The sequence below is a fragment of the Solanum verrucosum genome, unplaced genomic scaffold (genome assembly GCF_900185275.1).
Source record: "Solanum verrucosum unplaced genomic scaffold, falcon-dt-bn FXZP01000067.1, whole genome shotgun sequence".
Classification (NCBI taxonomy): Eukaryota; Viridiplantae; Streptophyta; class Magnoliopsida; order Solanales; family Solanaceae; genus Solanum; species Solanum verrucosum.
In genome coordinates this window covers 1,657,070-1,673,599 of record NW_026020175.1, presented here as the reverse complement: position 1 = coordinate 1,673,599, position 16,530 = coordinate 1,657,070, and the positions used below count along the sequence as shown (strand labels likewise).

General features: G+C 33.3%; 1 protein-coding gene across 1 annotated transcript; it reads right to left on the bottom strand.

The window, feature by feature from the left end:
- Positions 1 to 3,404: 3,404 nt before the first annotated feature.
- Positions 3,405 to 8,282, bottom strand: LOC125828951 (probable magnesium transporter NIPA6). Its single transcript, XM_049508257.1, has 9 exons — positions 7,985 to 8,282; positions 6,475 to 6,531; positions 6,274 to 6,364; positions 6,020 to 6,180; positions 5,773 to 5,900; positions 5,496 to 5,633; positions 4,543 to 4,635; positions 4,340 to 4,457; positions 3,405 to 3,847 (listed from the first exon to the last, which is right to left on the bottom strand). The coding sequence occupies exons 1-9, from the start codon at positions 8,106 to 8,108 to the stop codon at positions 3,735 to 3,737; spliced, it is 1,023 nt and encodes a 340-aa protein (XP_049364214.1). The 5' UTR covers positions 8,109 to 8,282; the 3' UTR covers positions 3,405 to 3,734.
- Between the last annotated feature and the right edge of the window lie 8,248 nt (positions 8,283 to 16,530).

Below are 16,530 nucleotides of genomic sequence, written 5' to 3'. Positions count from 1 at the left end.
CCGAGAGTAATTTGGAATAGCAAGTGAAGTTTTCAAAAATGTATTTTGTATTTCATGAACTAAAAATACAGTTGTATTATATATTTTGTATAAAAATATATATTTTCAGATGGGGGTTTAAAACCCCCGCTATTTATTTAGATTTTTCTCTTTTCAGATAGCGGGGGTTCTAAACCCCTGCTATTTACTTTTAATTTATATATATATATATATATATGTATTAGGGGTGTGCACTATTCGGATTAAACCGAATAACCAAACCAAATCAAACCGAATTATTATTTGGATTGGTTTTTTGGTTTTTTGGATTAATAAATTACTTTGTTTGGTTTTTTGGTTTGGTTTTGGATTTTAAAAAATAAAAACTGAAAAACCGAAAAAAACTGAATTTTATATATATATATATATATATATATATATATAATGTTTAGGTTTAGAATTAAATTGGAGTTAACCACTTTTGTGCCTTTTTGGTTATTGCCTTTCATGATGATTACGTTTATATTTTATGTTTGAATTACATCTATAATAGGTATACTTATAAGTATTGTGTTTTAAGGTTTACTTATGATTTATATTAGAAAGAATATTTAAGGGATTAAATGTTATTACTTTGGTTATATATGTTATTAATTATTGACATAACCGAATAACCAAACCGAAAAAAGCCGAACCGAATAGAGGAAAACCAAACCAAATCAAATTTATTTTGGATCGGATTGGGTTACACTTTTACCAAATCAAAAGCCGAAAATCCAAACCGAATAGTGTATAACCAAATCGAAAAACCGAATGCACACCCCTAATATATATATAGAGAGAGAGAGAGACGTACATAGGAGGGTTAATGGCTAACAACCACAAACAGATTTCACGTTGATTCTCTTTCAATTGCAAATTTAATTAACAATGAAAACATGGAAGATAATAAAATAAAATCGAAAGGGCCAGGAAAGAACTAAAATATTAAATTCATTATAATTATGAACCTAGATTCTCTTTGAATTGCTCTTTTTTTTTTTTATTGTACGGGTATTTGGATGGGTAGTTGGTCAGATCTAGTATAGATCGTACATGGAAGATAGTTGTGGAGTGATTGGTAAAAGGGTACGTCTGGTGTGGTTTACATGTTTGACAAAGGAGGTACATAGACGATAGTTGTGGGGAGATTGGTAAAAGGGCACGTCTAATGTGGTTTACATGTTTGACAAAGGGGGTTTGTTAGCGTTTGTGTTCAATTTAACTATCTACCTGCCCCAACAATATATATGCTTTTGTAAAAAAGTATCTAAAATTCGATTGAAAACATAAGAGTGTAGTTGGTCAGATCTAGTATGGATCGTACATGGGCGATAGTTATGGGGTGATTTCTAAAAGGGCACGCCTGGTGTGATTTACATGTTTGACAAAGGGGTGTTTGTTAGCGTTTGTGTTCAATTTAATTATCTACCTACCCTAACAATATATATGCTTTTGTAAAAAATCATCTAAATCCGATTGAAAACGTGAGAGTGTTGGATTGTATTTATTAGTTTCTTTCTTATGTCCAATCAATAAAATAAAATAGAAAAACTAATAAATCAAGGATATAAAAGTAAATATTGCAAGAAGAATATCATACACTATAATTAAAAAAAAAACTAATTTATACGAAGACAAGTGAATGTAAGACGTACCTCCCTTCTTCTTTTTTTGGGATGAAGTAGTGTCAAATCAAAATACCTAACAAGCATTAGTTCTCTCTGAAAAGGAGGTGATCCACCCGCACCTTCCAGTACGGCTACCTTGTTACGACTTCACTCCAGTCACTAGTCCTACCTTCTGCATTCCCGCCTTGCGGTTAAGATAACGACATCGGATATGGTCGGCTCTCATAGTGTGACGAATGGTGTGTACAAGGCCCGAAAACGAAGTCATCATTGTATTCCTTGGAGAATTCAAATCTTGTACCTAAATAGAGGAAGATGGGGAGCTCATCAACTTAGCTGCCATAATCCTCAATATATAGCTTAAGTATTATTTTTAAGGATATACAATTTTAGGAATCTTTCTCCACATTTATCTTAATCATGCATATTCATCTTTGTTGTGATTTGAGATATTATGTTAACCATTCTTATATTTATTTGTTTGTAATTTAGAGGATATTATTCTTTGACATACCAGAATTACTCTTTTATTTAATTATTATATTCCATTTAGCTGACTTGTTAACAATGTTAGTATCCTTGTTGTGATCTGCACGATCATCATTCCCACTGCGTAAAACATTTTCTGTTTAGAGAGATGTATAAATTTTCTAGAAATTTGTTTTGTCTCTTAAATTAATGGTCTTTAAATTAAAGGCGACTTTTGTATGTAATTTAGCCAAATAATATGAGGGTAAAGATGAAGTATAGTTAATTCTAGACTAAAATCAAACTTCTCTATCTAGGAAATTTGTTTTTCTAGAAAAATGATTCTCAAAATATTTTGACTGACCTTCAAATAATTGAAAAATATTTTCCTTTATACCAAATACACCCTTAATGAATTTACTCGGAATGGCCGTAGTGGGCAAAAGGAAAAAGAATTACACCGCTAATGTTATTTCAAGGTAATCCATTTATAATTTAATCAATTGACGGATCTCAAAAAGGTAGTCTAATACAAGTTTGAACGGAAAAGGGCCTAAAATACCCTTCAACTATGCGAATTGGTACAAAAATACCCTTCTTCTACCTTTCGGGCCTAAAATACCATTGATGTCAACCTTTGGGCTCTATTTTGCCCTCATCTTTAACAACCTAAATTCATTAATAACGTCTAATATGTTTTTTTGGGTAAGTTTATGGGTGGGCTATTGGGTGGGTATATGCTTTTTTTAATTAGTTTAATTAATTTCTATGATAGCCAATAGGATCGTGACATGTCATTAATGAATTTAGGTTGTTAAAGATGAGGACAAAATAGAGCCCAAAGGTTGATCTCAAGGGCATTTTAGGCCCGAAAGGTAGAAGAAGAGTATTTTTATACCAATTCGCATAGTTGAAGGGTATTTTAAGCCCTTTTCCGCTAGTTTGAAAGATCATTAAGCTAGATTAGTCAATTACTAATATAATGAATTGTTCTGATATACTAGCCAAGTCGCACTTAGATTATAGATCAAGAGTCATCATAAAACAAGTCTTAAGTGATTATTCAAATAATCAATTGATGTTGCTTCTCTTGTAAAGTTAAAAGGGGATTCTGTGATTTTGATTTATTCAAACTCAATCTTTCATTGTCCCATTATATTACCCCTGCGTTCTAAATTACCATTTTGATCTTGTGTATGGGTGTCAAATGAGCGAGTTTCACTAAATTTTGACTTAATATCTAAACAAACATACAAACAGCAAGAAGACCACTTATCATCCTTCAGAAAAAACATATGCTTAATATGCTATACCTCATTATGAAAAAATAATGAATAATTACACTAGAAAGAAGCCATATATGTACAAACCCCGACTGCAATTAGCCAATTAGAGATTTGCAAGAAAACCATGTCCAGATGTATCCCCATGTTGCTCAAGAAATCTTGGAAAAATCAAAACCTCTCCCTCTAGCCTTATGCACATAGGAAGAAATTGCCAGGCAGTTGTGAAGCTCAAGATCAATCAGCTTAAACGAGAAGTCGAGAACCTCATTCCCTCTACTGCACAAATCAAGTATGGGCTGTGATAGAACTTCCAGTTCTGCAATCAACCTCTCTAATTCTTCGTCGAGACACTGTATGAGTCTAAGTATTCTGAATCATGCAACAGGATGTAATGTCCATCCTCTATAGCCTTTATTTGTTCCCCATCGTACCATGTTACAGTTCCTGCATATACCAACTTAATATTAGAAGTAGAAAAATAGCAGTGCTAGCAGAAAGAGATACTACAGACTCCTTTTGGACTTCTAGAGTAGTAGTTTCCAGAGATGCATGTCTAGATACGAAAAGTTCATTCTCATATTTCAACTTCTACTATGGTGATATAATATCAGAAGTACACATGTATGCATCTGTCAAAAACGTGTTCAAGAGGCTTGGCGATCATCCCAAATGGAATAGCTAGTGAGTATGTCAATATATCAAATAATATGACACTGTAAAATATATTCTCCCTTGGTGATGATGCACCAAACTACGAAGGAACGCAGAAGTAGCAGTAATCACGCCTAGTTCAACATCTGTTTTTTGAAGGAGTGCAACAGAAAGACGTGATGACATCCTTGTTGTAGATAGTAGGCAAGGTAGCACAGTATCTAGAATGAGCATATATAATATGTGAGGATAAGAACTTCCAGTAAACTTTAGTCTAATCCATACCTGGCAAAGGAACTGGTTCCTGTTCTCTAGTGACATGGAGCATGACTGTTCCTGAAAGTACAGTTATAAATCCACATATTGCAGAAATTATGTCGCTGGCACTTTGTCCTGCCCAGTCCTGCAAATTGAGATGACTATTCATAATAACCTGTACCATATTCATAGAGGACCATAACGAAGAAGAGCTTCAATTGACAGAATACCTTGAACATTATTGCACTTGCGATTATGGTCATTGTGGTGAACATTACATAATATAGTGGTGAAACAATTGCGGTGTTGAATGTATCCAGTGCCTATCAAAGGATGTATAGATATCAGAAATGTTTTTAAACTCCCCAAAGGGTACCACCTTGAATGACCCATTACAATCATGCATGTCATAAACTCCAAAACAAAATTACACATCTCATGTTAATAGTACACATTTCAAACCAACTAATTTTTTAGTCGTCCAGCAGCAGTCAAAAGGTTTTTCAATCAATTATGCATCCCCCAATCAGCTAATTAGGAAAATTTAACACGACAATAGACCAGAATATTGTGCTATATTAGAAAACAGAACTACTTGTTTGAGATATCCAAAATTATGCTGCTCAATCATTAAGCTTTTAAGAAAGACCAACAAGTGACTCAAGGAACTGAACTGTGATACCCTGTTTCTCAACATAGTATGAGAAAAAGGCATTCCTAGAGGACTGTGCAAGGTGGACATTAAACTATTCATGGGCATCTAATGACGTTCATCAAAAATAAATCTTAAGCTGAATTATATTTCCAAATTACAAAAACCTGAAAGAAACATAAACAAAGTCTACAGTTCTGAAGAACGTTCTAGCATAGTAGGTATCAATTCTCATTATCAAGCTTACACTTTATCTTTCTGACAAATACCGAGACACACTATGAAAAAATTAGCACCATTAGAAGGAGCGCATAAAGAGGAATAATTACTTTAATATCTAAATCTAAATGAATGATAGAAAATATGCACATAGATCATAGATGTATGATCTAAACTACTCTCAGGTATGGGCAAGCAAAGGCTTGATAGGTTGATCAGAATACATCGATTAAGAACAAATCAATCACAAATTAGTTGAGGTCCACTTCTCAAATCATCTGTATCCATTCCACTCTATAGATAAAGTATTACCTTATTAAGGTAATTTAGCTGTGTGATGACGCATATCACTGCAACAGAAAGAAAAAACCATGTCGGAGGATAAGCAACTTGACTAATTCCTTCCAAAGTAAGTTTTATTGCAATTCCAATAGCCTTTATGCTGACAATCTGCAAAGAACCATGAAAAAACTACAGCAACCAATCTCAAGGTAGCAAACTGTTGATATGTGCAAAACGCACCACATCCAGAAACAGTTTTGTGTCCACATTGCAGCTAAGAATAGTAGCTTAAAAGAAAACAAGATACCGTGAATGAACCCATTAAGGAACAGATTCCCAAATAAACCAGTATATTTGTCTGCCCATAGCGAGGCTCAAAATGCAAAATCAAAGCTAGCACCATCGATAAAGTTGCAGCTACATAAGCCAAAAATGCTGCAGACAGAGGCAGTAACAAAGAAATAAGTAATTACTTCTATAAGTGCGATGAGGTTTCTCTAACCTATGGCATGATAAACAGAAAAACATCTATGCTAAAGACACAAAATTCAAACCTGGTTGAGTTGCCAAAATCCAGATTTCTTCTAAAGAAGCTGGCATATTCTCCTGAGGTGCATGGATAACAATAACCACTGAGCCCACGATGCACGAAATGCATCCCAGTACACCTAATCTTTGCAATCGTTCTTTCAACAGAAAGTGCGCCAAAATAGCACTATTCAAAAATTCACCAAGCAAAGTTTTGTCAACACCACTCATGGTTCATTATTAGAGCTTACAAATAGTTCATAAACTTCAAAAATTATACCTGATAATTATACTCAAAACACCAAGAGGGGTCACCAGAACTGCTGGAGCATAAATATAAGCCACAAAATTGGCCACCTCCCCAACGATCACTACATAATCCAAATCCAAAATTTTCATCAAAATCCAAACCACACAATACCAATACATTCATTATCCGAAAAGGGGGTTACGGTGTGGAGACAACTCATGATTTACTCACTTGATATCATGCCTGTCCACCAAAGTGGTTCAAGCAAATAAGCATAGCCTCCAACTCCTGCAGTAAATATCAGAATAACTGTTTAAGTGAGCAACCAGAAGTTGGCACAGTATGTGATGAGGACAAAATGATCTTGTATTACAGATTTTAATTAGTTTAGGGTCATGAATCATAAATTAGACAATGATAATGTGGCACTAAAAGACTTCAGAACAACTGAAATTAAGCAAATAAAACATTGCAGTTTTAATTTAAAAAATCAATAGAATTGATATATCAAGAGAACAGAAGAAATTTCAACAGCAATTTCTTAAAAACAAAGCAGAAGACCCTGAAGTATTTTATATTTCTAACTGTTACCAACTCAATGAAAATAAATAGTAATTACACCCGACATGGACTAAGCTGGTCAAACAAACCCTTTAACCTCAAAACTTCTTTAATCGCCTCAGCCATAGCCATATATATAGCCACATAGTAGATAATGTTACAACATGTTGTAATGGCACCTTCCAGGAACCAACACAACCACCAATACAAAATCTATAGCCTGTGAGTGATCCTTTTTATCAAAATCTCTGGCATAATAAGAGTCCATAAAACCATCAAAGGTATTAATATTTCTCCACAACTTCAAACATATATCTAAACTTCCACACGGTTATCCTTTTTTGATGACAAGAGAGCCTGCAACCATTACCCGACTCAATTATAATAACTCGCAAACCACACAAGAGGGGTAAACCGGCCACCCTTGAGGGTACTTCCACACGGATATCTAAGAAAGCACTTCACAGAACATGGACAAACCATAAGTTTACATACTAACATTTTTTAAAATTTCCATATGATCATGACATATACTATAGAAACTATATTGAAATATGGAACCCCCACCATATATATCTTTGCGTCTTCATCTTGCTCGTGACTAATCAGTTGATAGTCTTTAGTTTGCAACAAAGCATCTGTAAGGGCTTCACAGAATATTTTTTGTATGTGAACAGCTTCCTAACTCATTAATATGATCTCCATGGAAAATTTTCCAAACGAATCTTCAATTAGAATGTCTATCAAATCCTAGGCAGATCTTAAGATGCCATAACTTGAAATTGGCAATCCAATAAATTTCTCAATATAGCCTTTGTGTCAAATTGACTCCTAAAACTGAACCCGAGACCACTGTCTAGATACCAGATTGTCGACATCCAAGTTTCCTAAAAGATTGAAATTTCTTAATAAGCCCTTAACAACAATAACCGAGATAATAAACAGAATCTTTTGTGTATAATCCTGCATGATCTCGAATGTTATCCGTTCCGGTAAGTAAACCAAAAATAAAATGCAAGCAAAAGTTCTATAGTAACACTTTAGCTTCGATGTAAAGTTAGACAAAACTCTCTTAACTCTGAACGATTTACATTGTGAACAAGGCTTCTATTTAACAATTAGAAAAGGATAAGTCAAATATGCTGATTTGCAATTCAATTGAGATTAAAGATCAACAAACCTGCTCGAGTGCCAGCAGCAGCAGCACGCTTTAAACCTTTCTTCTTCAATATAAAGCTCGTTCCAATAAACAAGCTTGATGATATTGCCAGAATTAACCCTCTGGTGTTATCCGAAATCACCATCCTCTTCCTTACTTCTTCAGGTATAATAATACGAAATCCTTATAAAGGGATCAGGATAATGACTGTTTGAATTCAAAATTCCAAAATGTAAGATGAGGACAAATCCAATTTCCCGCCAAATAGAGTCGAAAACAAAATCTCAATTATCACCTCAAAACAGACAAAAGAGGCAGCAAACTGAAGCTAGTAATTGGATACCGATTCGGAACAAAACCAATCAACTATATACAGATCTTTGAGGGGCTAGAAAAGGAGTAGTAGATGTATGTATGGGTTTATGAAGGGGAGATCTGAGAAATTGATAAGAAGTCATCAAGGAATGGCAGCTCGGTCTCCCCTAAATTCGTGGTTGTTTTCGGAAGCTTCGTTTTAATATGGATTCAGTAGACTGATGACGATGATGATGGAGGGCCACACTGACTTGAAAATGGAGATTAATTGAAGATTTGCTGATCGTGAGAGGATGGTTAACTACCATGAAAGACCTGACCAACCAGGCTGCAAAAACCCAAATTTGTTTTGTGAGCTGGGCCACTTGTTCTATTCACATTGTTCCAATTTCAAACTTGTATCTTTTTTTTTTTTGTTATTTTGTTTAATTAATCATAGTAGAATAATTATTCTCTACGCGGCTTCAGATTCACATCAGGGCTCAGTCGTTACGAGTATTATATTACTTCATTATTAATCGAATACTTAAAAAATTAATCTTATTATTAGTTAATTTCAATTTAATACAATTCTTTTTTTTCAAACACATTAATTTCTCTGCATATTTAGCCAAACTTCTAAAATCAATTTATTTTGAAAACAAAAATATATGTATTTGGTTAGAAAGTACTCCGTGTTTGGCCAAATTTACAAACACTTTTGAACTTAACAATTAATGTTTTGCCAAACTTATAAAAAATAATTGTAAGTGTATTTTTTCTCTAAAATATTTCTTAAAAAGTGTTTTCAGGCAAATGCTACTTGTTTTAGCTTCTGAAAATTAACTTTTATTTTTCTCCACACACTTATTTTCTCCCTAACAGTTTGGGCAAACAAGTTTAATATTAAGAGAGAGTAAAGGTGAAAATAAATGATTAATTATATCTAAAAATTTTAAATATAAGAAAAATTATTTTTTAGACTAACTATTTTTAATAAGCATGATAATTAAAATGGATAAAAAGGATTAGTTTGTTTAGCTAATATTTTAAAATCTTGAGAATTGTATTTTATTAGAAGTATATAACGAAAAAATTGCACATAAATAATAATATAAATTTTAGGAAGCACATAGTTTTAATATGAAATTACCATCTCTTAGGAGAGAAATAAGCAATGTTTTAATATGAAATTACAATCCCTTAGAAGAGAAATAAGGAATTTTAATATAAATAATTAGGACTAGAAGTAGGATCACGTAACAATTAGTTTTGAAAAGTTCAACTAATAGAAACCCAAAACTCTTTTGACCTTTTCGGCCAATATGTTCTTATTGTCTTTTGCATTGAACAATTAGTTTCTCCATTAATATTAACCTTTTTAATTAAGACTTTTTTTAAAAAAAATTAGGAAGTGTATTTGACTTTTATGAGCCACTTGGCACCAATTCATTTTTGGTATTAAAAAGCCAGCCAAGGAAGAAAGACCTTAAAAATCACGTAATAACCACGTGGCTGTCCAAATAAGAAAGATTGAAAGCTATCAGAGGCATTTTATAGAATATTTTTAAAAAAATTATTTGGAAAATATTTTTTCTAAATAAAACGAGAAAAAAAAAATTTCAAAATTTTCCTATTATCATTTTTCAGTTGATGCTTTTCTTATATAGTAATATCATGCATCATCAATCTAAAGAATACTATAGACATTGAAATTTTTTGGACTCTACTAGATGTGTTTAGTTCGAGTTGAGACTTTACAAGGTGTGATCGATTTCAATTATAGGCTACATAACCCTAAACTCTTGTTCATGCATATATAAAGGATATTATATTCCCTTTAAGAGACATTTCGAATATTTCGCAAATTCATGAAATATTAATGGTCAAATCAAATCATTCTAGTTAAAGAAATACGATAAATCTTATGAGACTCGAATCACAGATAAATCTTATGAAAGAAGAATCAAGAGAGGAACACAATTGTACTCATATTGATTTATCAATAAAATTTGTTGCAAACAAATACATTTATAATATTATAAAGAAAATGTAAAGTTTGAAGTAGAGTTATTATAAAATAAAGATAAAATAAGGTAATGAATACATTATATAGGATTATCGAATAGTAATCGCAAGATAAGAAGAAGAAAAAAAGATTACGACACTATTAGAATAATTCAATGGAACATTATATGATGTATTTCATCATTATAATAAGGGAAAAGTCATAAATTCCTCTTGAACTTATATCGAAAAGTCATTTACACGCTTAAACTATCATGATGACCTATTACATATTTTTACTATTCAAAAGTGAATTTTTAATACCATCCTGAGACGTGTAACACCACTCTCACAGGGTGTGGTGTAATACACTCGCTACCACATCAACGACATCACTGCCACATCAGCACTACGTCAGCGCCATGTCAGAAATTATGACTTTTTATTAAAAAAAAAATGTTTTATTTTCTTTATTAATTACTTTTCTTTTGTTAACAATATTTTACACTAATTAATCTCTAATTAATTATTAAAATTCTCTAATAATTATATCTTCTTCATCACAAAATCTCACCCACTCCATTTCTTATCTCACGGAAAAAAATCATATTCGGCTACCTTATTCACTATTGATTTTTTGTTCTTCACCGTCGTCATATCACCTTCAATTCTTCTTCTTCTTCGTCATCCACCACTAAATATCACCATCACCATTTCTAATATAATTTTTTCTATTTCACCATCTTCAATTTCCACTCATTTTTTTCAAAATCGTTACCCAGTGCCACCACACTCATAAAGTTGTCATCTTCAACAAATTCAAAAATTGATTAATCTTCTTCACCACTTTCAATTTCCTCTTTTTTTTCACCCACTTCCTAGAACCACCATACCCATAAAGTTGCCATTACAACTAAACCCAAAAATTGATTAACAACCAAAACTTCTTTAACAAAGTCAAAAAATAGAAAAGATTGAAACAATCAACCAAAATCACCTAAACATAACTTAGGATTTATTTATTTAGGTTTATCCGAAATTCTTTTTAGATTCTTCCTTTAGTAAAAATTATCACAAAATACAATTATTCACTAACAAATCTATGTGAATTAACCTAATTGCTAATCAAAAAGAAAAGTTGTACTTTGAGATTGTGATGTATAAAGAATGAAGAAGAAGGGAAAAGGCATAAATTGCCCCCCCTCCCCCCCCGCCCCCATTAAACTTGTACCCAAAAGTCACTTAGACACTTTCATGAATGGGGAGACCTATTACACACCTTAAGTACACAAAAGTGTATTTATTTACCCCTTCCGTCACCCAATCCAGGGCGTGTTTCGCTCCACATAAATGAGCTCGTCAACACGCTAATAAAGTCATATTTATTTATTTTTTTCATAAAAAAAGCCTAACCCAACGGTTATATTCCCATTCTCTTCTTATAACCCACCCACCCGAATCTAATGAAGAAGAACCCTAAATTCTCACCCAAAAATCTGAAGCCCAAATTGAATTCAAACATAGTTCAAAATTTCTTCTTTTGAATCAAAGGTAACTCGTTTTCACTATTATTCATTCATCTATTTTCATTTTGATTCATTCCTTTCTTTTTCATTTTAATTTGTTTCTATCTATTTCGTAATTTTTTTGAATTTTTAGTTGTTTGATTCGCTGTAATTCTTATTAAGGTCATACAATGGCTCGAATAAGCTTGACTAGGCTCTGTTTGCAAGAGGAAGATCATGAATTGGAAGAGGTGCGATGCAAACATGAATTTTTTTTACCTTTGCTGACCTCTTGGACCCCAAAAAATCCTGGTAGAAGATATTGGGGTTGTCCTTACTGTGTGGTAAGTTAATATTTTTTAAGTGTTGAATGATTCGTTTTGTTGTTTCAAGAGACATAAAATGATTCATTTTATTTTTCAAGAATGCTAGATCGTGCAATTTTTGGCTTTGGAAGGATTATTATATTGATCCAAGATCCAAATTTGTGATTCCCAAGTTGTTGGGAAGAATTGTTGAGCTTAAACATAGTGTTGAATCTTCTCGAAAAGTTGAAACTTCAGATAAGGAAATTAACAAGCCTACTAAGTCGACCAAATCTATGGAAAGCAAAATAGATATGAACAAGATAGAGTCAAAAATGGACGATTTTGATGATGATTTGAAGAAGATGAAAACAGTTGAAAAGAAATGGAAAAACAAATTGGTCAAGTCCAAGAAAAGTGAGAAACAACTTTGGATTGCTCTGTTGTGTGTTTGTATTTTAGGTGTAAGTTAGTATTTCAAAGAGTACTGTTTCTGAAAGGAGAAGGAGATTCAAGGAAATTGCCATGATCTCTTCTTATACCAAAAATTTGCAATATTGTGTTGAACTTTTAAGGCTTTGTGTAATGAAAAGATGTTGGTTGAATTTGTTTGTGTAATGAAGAATTTGCAAGGCTTCCCTTATCTTAATTTGTCTCATTTATGTTGGTGAGTATTTGGTTTTGTATTGGGCATAAACTATACATTTAGTGTCTACAACTATCTGCTCAATTGTCTGAACTATACGTTTGTGTAGCCACTACTAAAGTAGTCACTAATTGCCCTCCATAAACACAGAAATCGTCAACTAAAAGAGAAGCAATATTGTTACATAAACAGACATCCATAACTGCATAATCATTAATCAAAATAAAAGTTAATAGCTGTCAAACCAGTTACATAATCAAACACCGCAAATTAAAATGCAGTCACAACTCCAATTCATTGTCTTAAATATAAGGAAACTAAATAGGAATAAAGTGCATTGCATTGTGTATCAACCAACAAAACATAATGTCTACATTGCATTACTAACAAAAATCTACCAAAACAAGTTAGATTGCATTAGAGCTCTCTTGGCTCAAATGTGCAACCTTAGACCTAGTCTTCATTTGTTTTCTTCCCCTCATCTCTTCAAGTTGTCTTGAGGTCATAGCTTGTTTTCCCTTCCATTTCACACCACATGTTGGTTTATGCCCAAGATCTCCAGTGACAACTGCTGAAGACTTCACATTTGTAAATCTTTCACTAGGCATTTCAGGCTATTCAAATGAATATAAATAATCTTAATTTGTGATTAAAGAAAAAATAATAAATGATATTTAAGTATAGAAATAGGAAACTTACATTAATAATAGTAGTACCACTTTGTGTGTGTAGTACACCCATTCCAACCATTCTTGTTCTGCTAGCAACACTACCCAAAAAAATAACAAATATTCAGTAAAGCAACTTATTTAAAACTTATACATGAAGTAAGTAAAGGAAACTATATCACATTTTCTGTTGAACCCTTTGATTTATCCCTTCATCTTCCAGTTGGAGCATTAGGTGTTGCTCTTGGGCCAGCAATTTGTGTTGATGTTGGTGCAACAACAGGTGTTGCTCTTGAGCCAGCAGGGCCAGTAGTTTGTGTTGATGTTGGTGCAGCAGCAGGTGTTGCTCTTGGGCAAGAACTTGGTCTAGAAGGAGGTCTTGAACTTGGTCCATCAGCATGCCTTGAACTTGGTCCAGCAGTAAAGCTTATGCCAGAAGTAGGTGCACCAAGGGGACACTTTCTTTTATTGTGACCCTTGTTATGACAAGTGTTGCATGACATCTCAATCCCTCTTTTGGATAATTTTCCAGTTTTACTGGTTTCACCTTTCTCTTTCTTTCTTTTCTTGCCAGGCATTCCTGGTATCTTCCTAACATGAGGTGGTATCACAGAGATGTTTTGTGATTCTGGCCACATTTTCAGATTCATAACTGGCTTAATGAAGTAGTTGTATGTCTTCATGTATGTTTCTCTGTTATACCAATAAGAAATGTAGTTGATTGGGTCCAATTTTCTATGGTGAAGAGCAGCTATTGCATGAGGACATGGTATGCAATTCAACATCCATGCTCTACAACTACATGTTTGCCTTTGAATATCTACAACATGTCTGTATGGTCCATGAAGTACCTCATACCTTGTATCTGAATTCCATTCAATGCTGCATTTCATAGACTTAGTTGTGTTATCTTGTAGAACCTTCATTGCCATTGGAGAAATGTCACAGATCCAAGTATTGCAAAACTTTCTCATCTACCCTATTCTTTTCATCATTTTCACCCTAATTTCTTCAAGCATTATAATTATAGTCTTATGCCTTGCTGCTAATATCCATGAATTGAAACATTCAGCCATGTTATTGTCTACAACATCACATTTTGAGGTAAAATTAAAGTAAAACTTGCTCCATCTTTCAGGATTATAATACTAGTGATCAACTATCTTATGGCCCAACCTTTTCATATAACTAATGTTATCCTTTAACTCAGCCTCAAAAGTAGACCTTGCACACCTCCAGAAATATTTTTTTCTCTTAATACCTCTCCATCTCTTTGACTAGTTAGCAAGGATGTGTCTAACACATATTATATGCTCAACATTTGGCAAATGATTAGTTATGGTAATTTCAAGACCCTATAAGAAAATTCAAGACATGAAACTAAGAAACTAAGACATTAAAGAAACTAAGACATTCATAAATAAATTCAAGACATGAAATAAATCAAAAAACCAATAAATATTCTAACTTTTTACATATCTGATATGATTATGTCTGTACCATCGCCCAACTGAAGATCTTCCTTTAGAAGATTGACAAACCAATCCCAAGTAAACTTATTTTCAACTTCAACTACTGCCAAGCCAGTGACAACATTTGATTATTCCCCTTTACAAACAGTAACCAATAATTGACCTTTAGATACTCCCTTTAGAAAACAACCATCCAAACCAATGCACTTCCTACAACCAGCCAAGAAGGACTTTTTCATTGCATCAAAACATATGTAGAAGCCTTGAAACATTTTTCTACCATTTTCAAATGTTTCCTCATGAAACTTGACTACATATGTACTACCTGAATTAGTTCTTAGCAACTCGTCTTTGTAGTCCAAAATCCTCCCAAACTCAAGAACATAGTCACCTATCAGCTCATGTAATACTTTGTTTCTTGCTCTCCTACACACTGTTCTTCCAACATATAAATCCAATTCTTTTTAATAAGCCCTTGAAACTCAAAGATTCTAATGTTAGGTTGTTCCTTTATCCTTTCACTATAGTGACTAGATAAGAACTTGCTATTACAAAGCTTCTTCCTATTAGTAGGATCACATTTGTGAACTGAATTTTATGTCTTTACAACAAAATTATTTGTCCTAGAATCAAAGGTAGCAAATAAAACCCAAGGACAATCAACTGTACACCTAACTCTTACCCTTGTTGGTTCATTAATATACATTTTAATTGCAACATGTTCAACAACAACATATTTAGTAACAACAGATCTAAACTCATTAACACTTTCAAATACAAGACCCAATTCCCACACTATTTCCTGAGAAGATGCATCAAATACAACTATATTCACCTTCTTTCTCTTTCTTGTCTTAACTCTCTTTCTTTATTGACCTCTCATTCATCATCACTGAAAGCATCCGAATCTGTTTCAAAACTGGCAACATCATCTGAGGGATAGTAAGGCTCATCACCAACTAGCTTGCCTTCTAAGTTATTTCTATTACCACCTGTAGATTCATCATACCTAGCATCTGGCCCTTTTTCCTGTTCCTAACTTGATATGATCATGCAATGGAGCTCTTTCCCCCCTTTTCCTTCTCTTTCTTTTACTATTTTCCTCCCTAAAACTTCTTAGTGCTTCATGTACACCACTCCCATTAAATCTCCCATTCAATGATTCTCTATCTGAATCTTGTCCATTAGAAGGATGGACAGTGTCAGTAATTGGATCAGAGGAAGGATGTACAGGGTCAAGAGTTGGATCAGTAAAATGATGGATAGGGTTGGAGTTTGATGAGCAGGAGGAGGAGAATTTGGAGGAGTGAAAGACTGTACAGGAGAAAATGTATTTGAATTGGTAGAGGTATGGTTTGAGGCATTTTCTTGGGCCTCGTGTGTTGGTTCTAATTCAGCATCAAAAGATGCATTAGGCCCACTGTTTTGAGATGCTCCCTCACCTACTCCATTTTCCCCATATTCCAATGAAGGTGGGACCAAAACTGGATCAGCAACAAAGTGACACACAAAACAGTCCAAAATATCACCATGACTCAAACACTCAGCAAGTAAAGTAATATCATAGTTAGATTTGATTTCTTACATAGCAGTACTTCGAGGAAGTTTCACATACAACACACATTGTCTAGGTTCATACCTCAACTTTTCAAACAATCTCTCAATTCAAA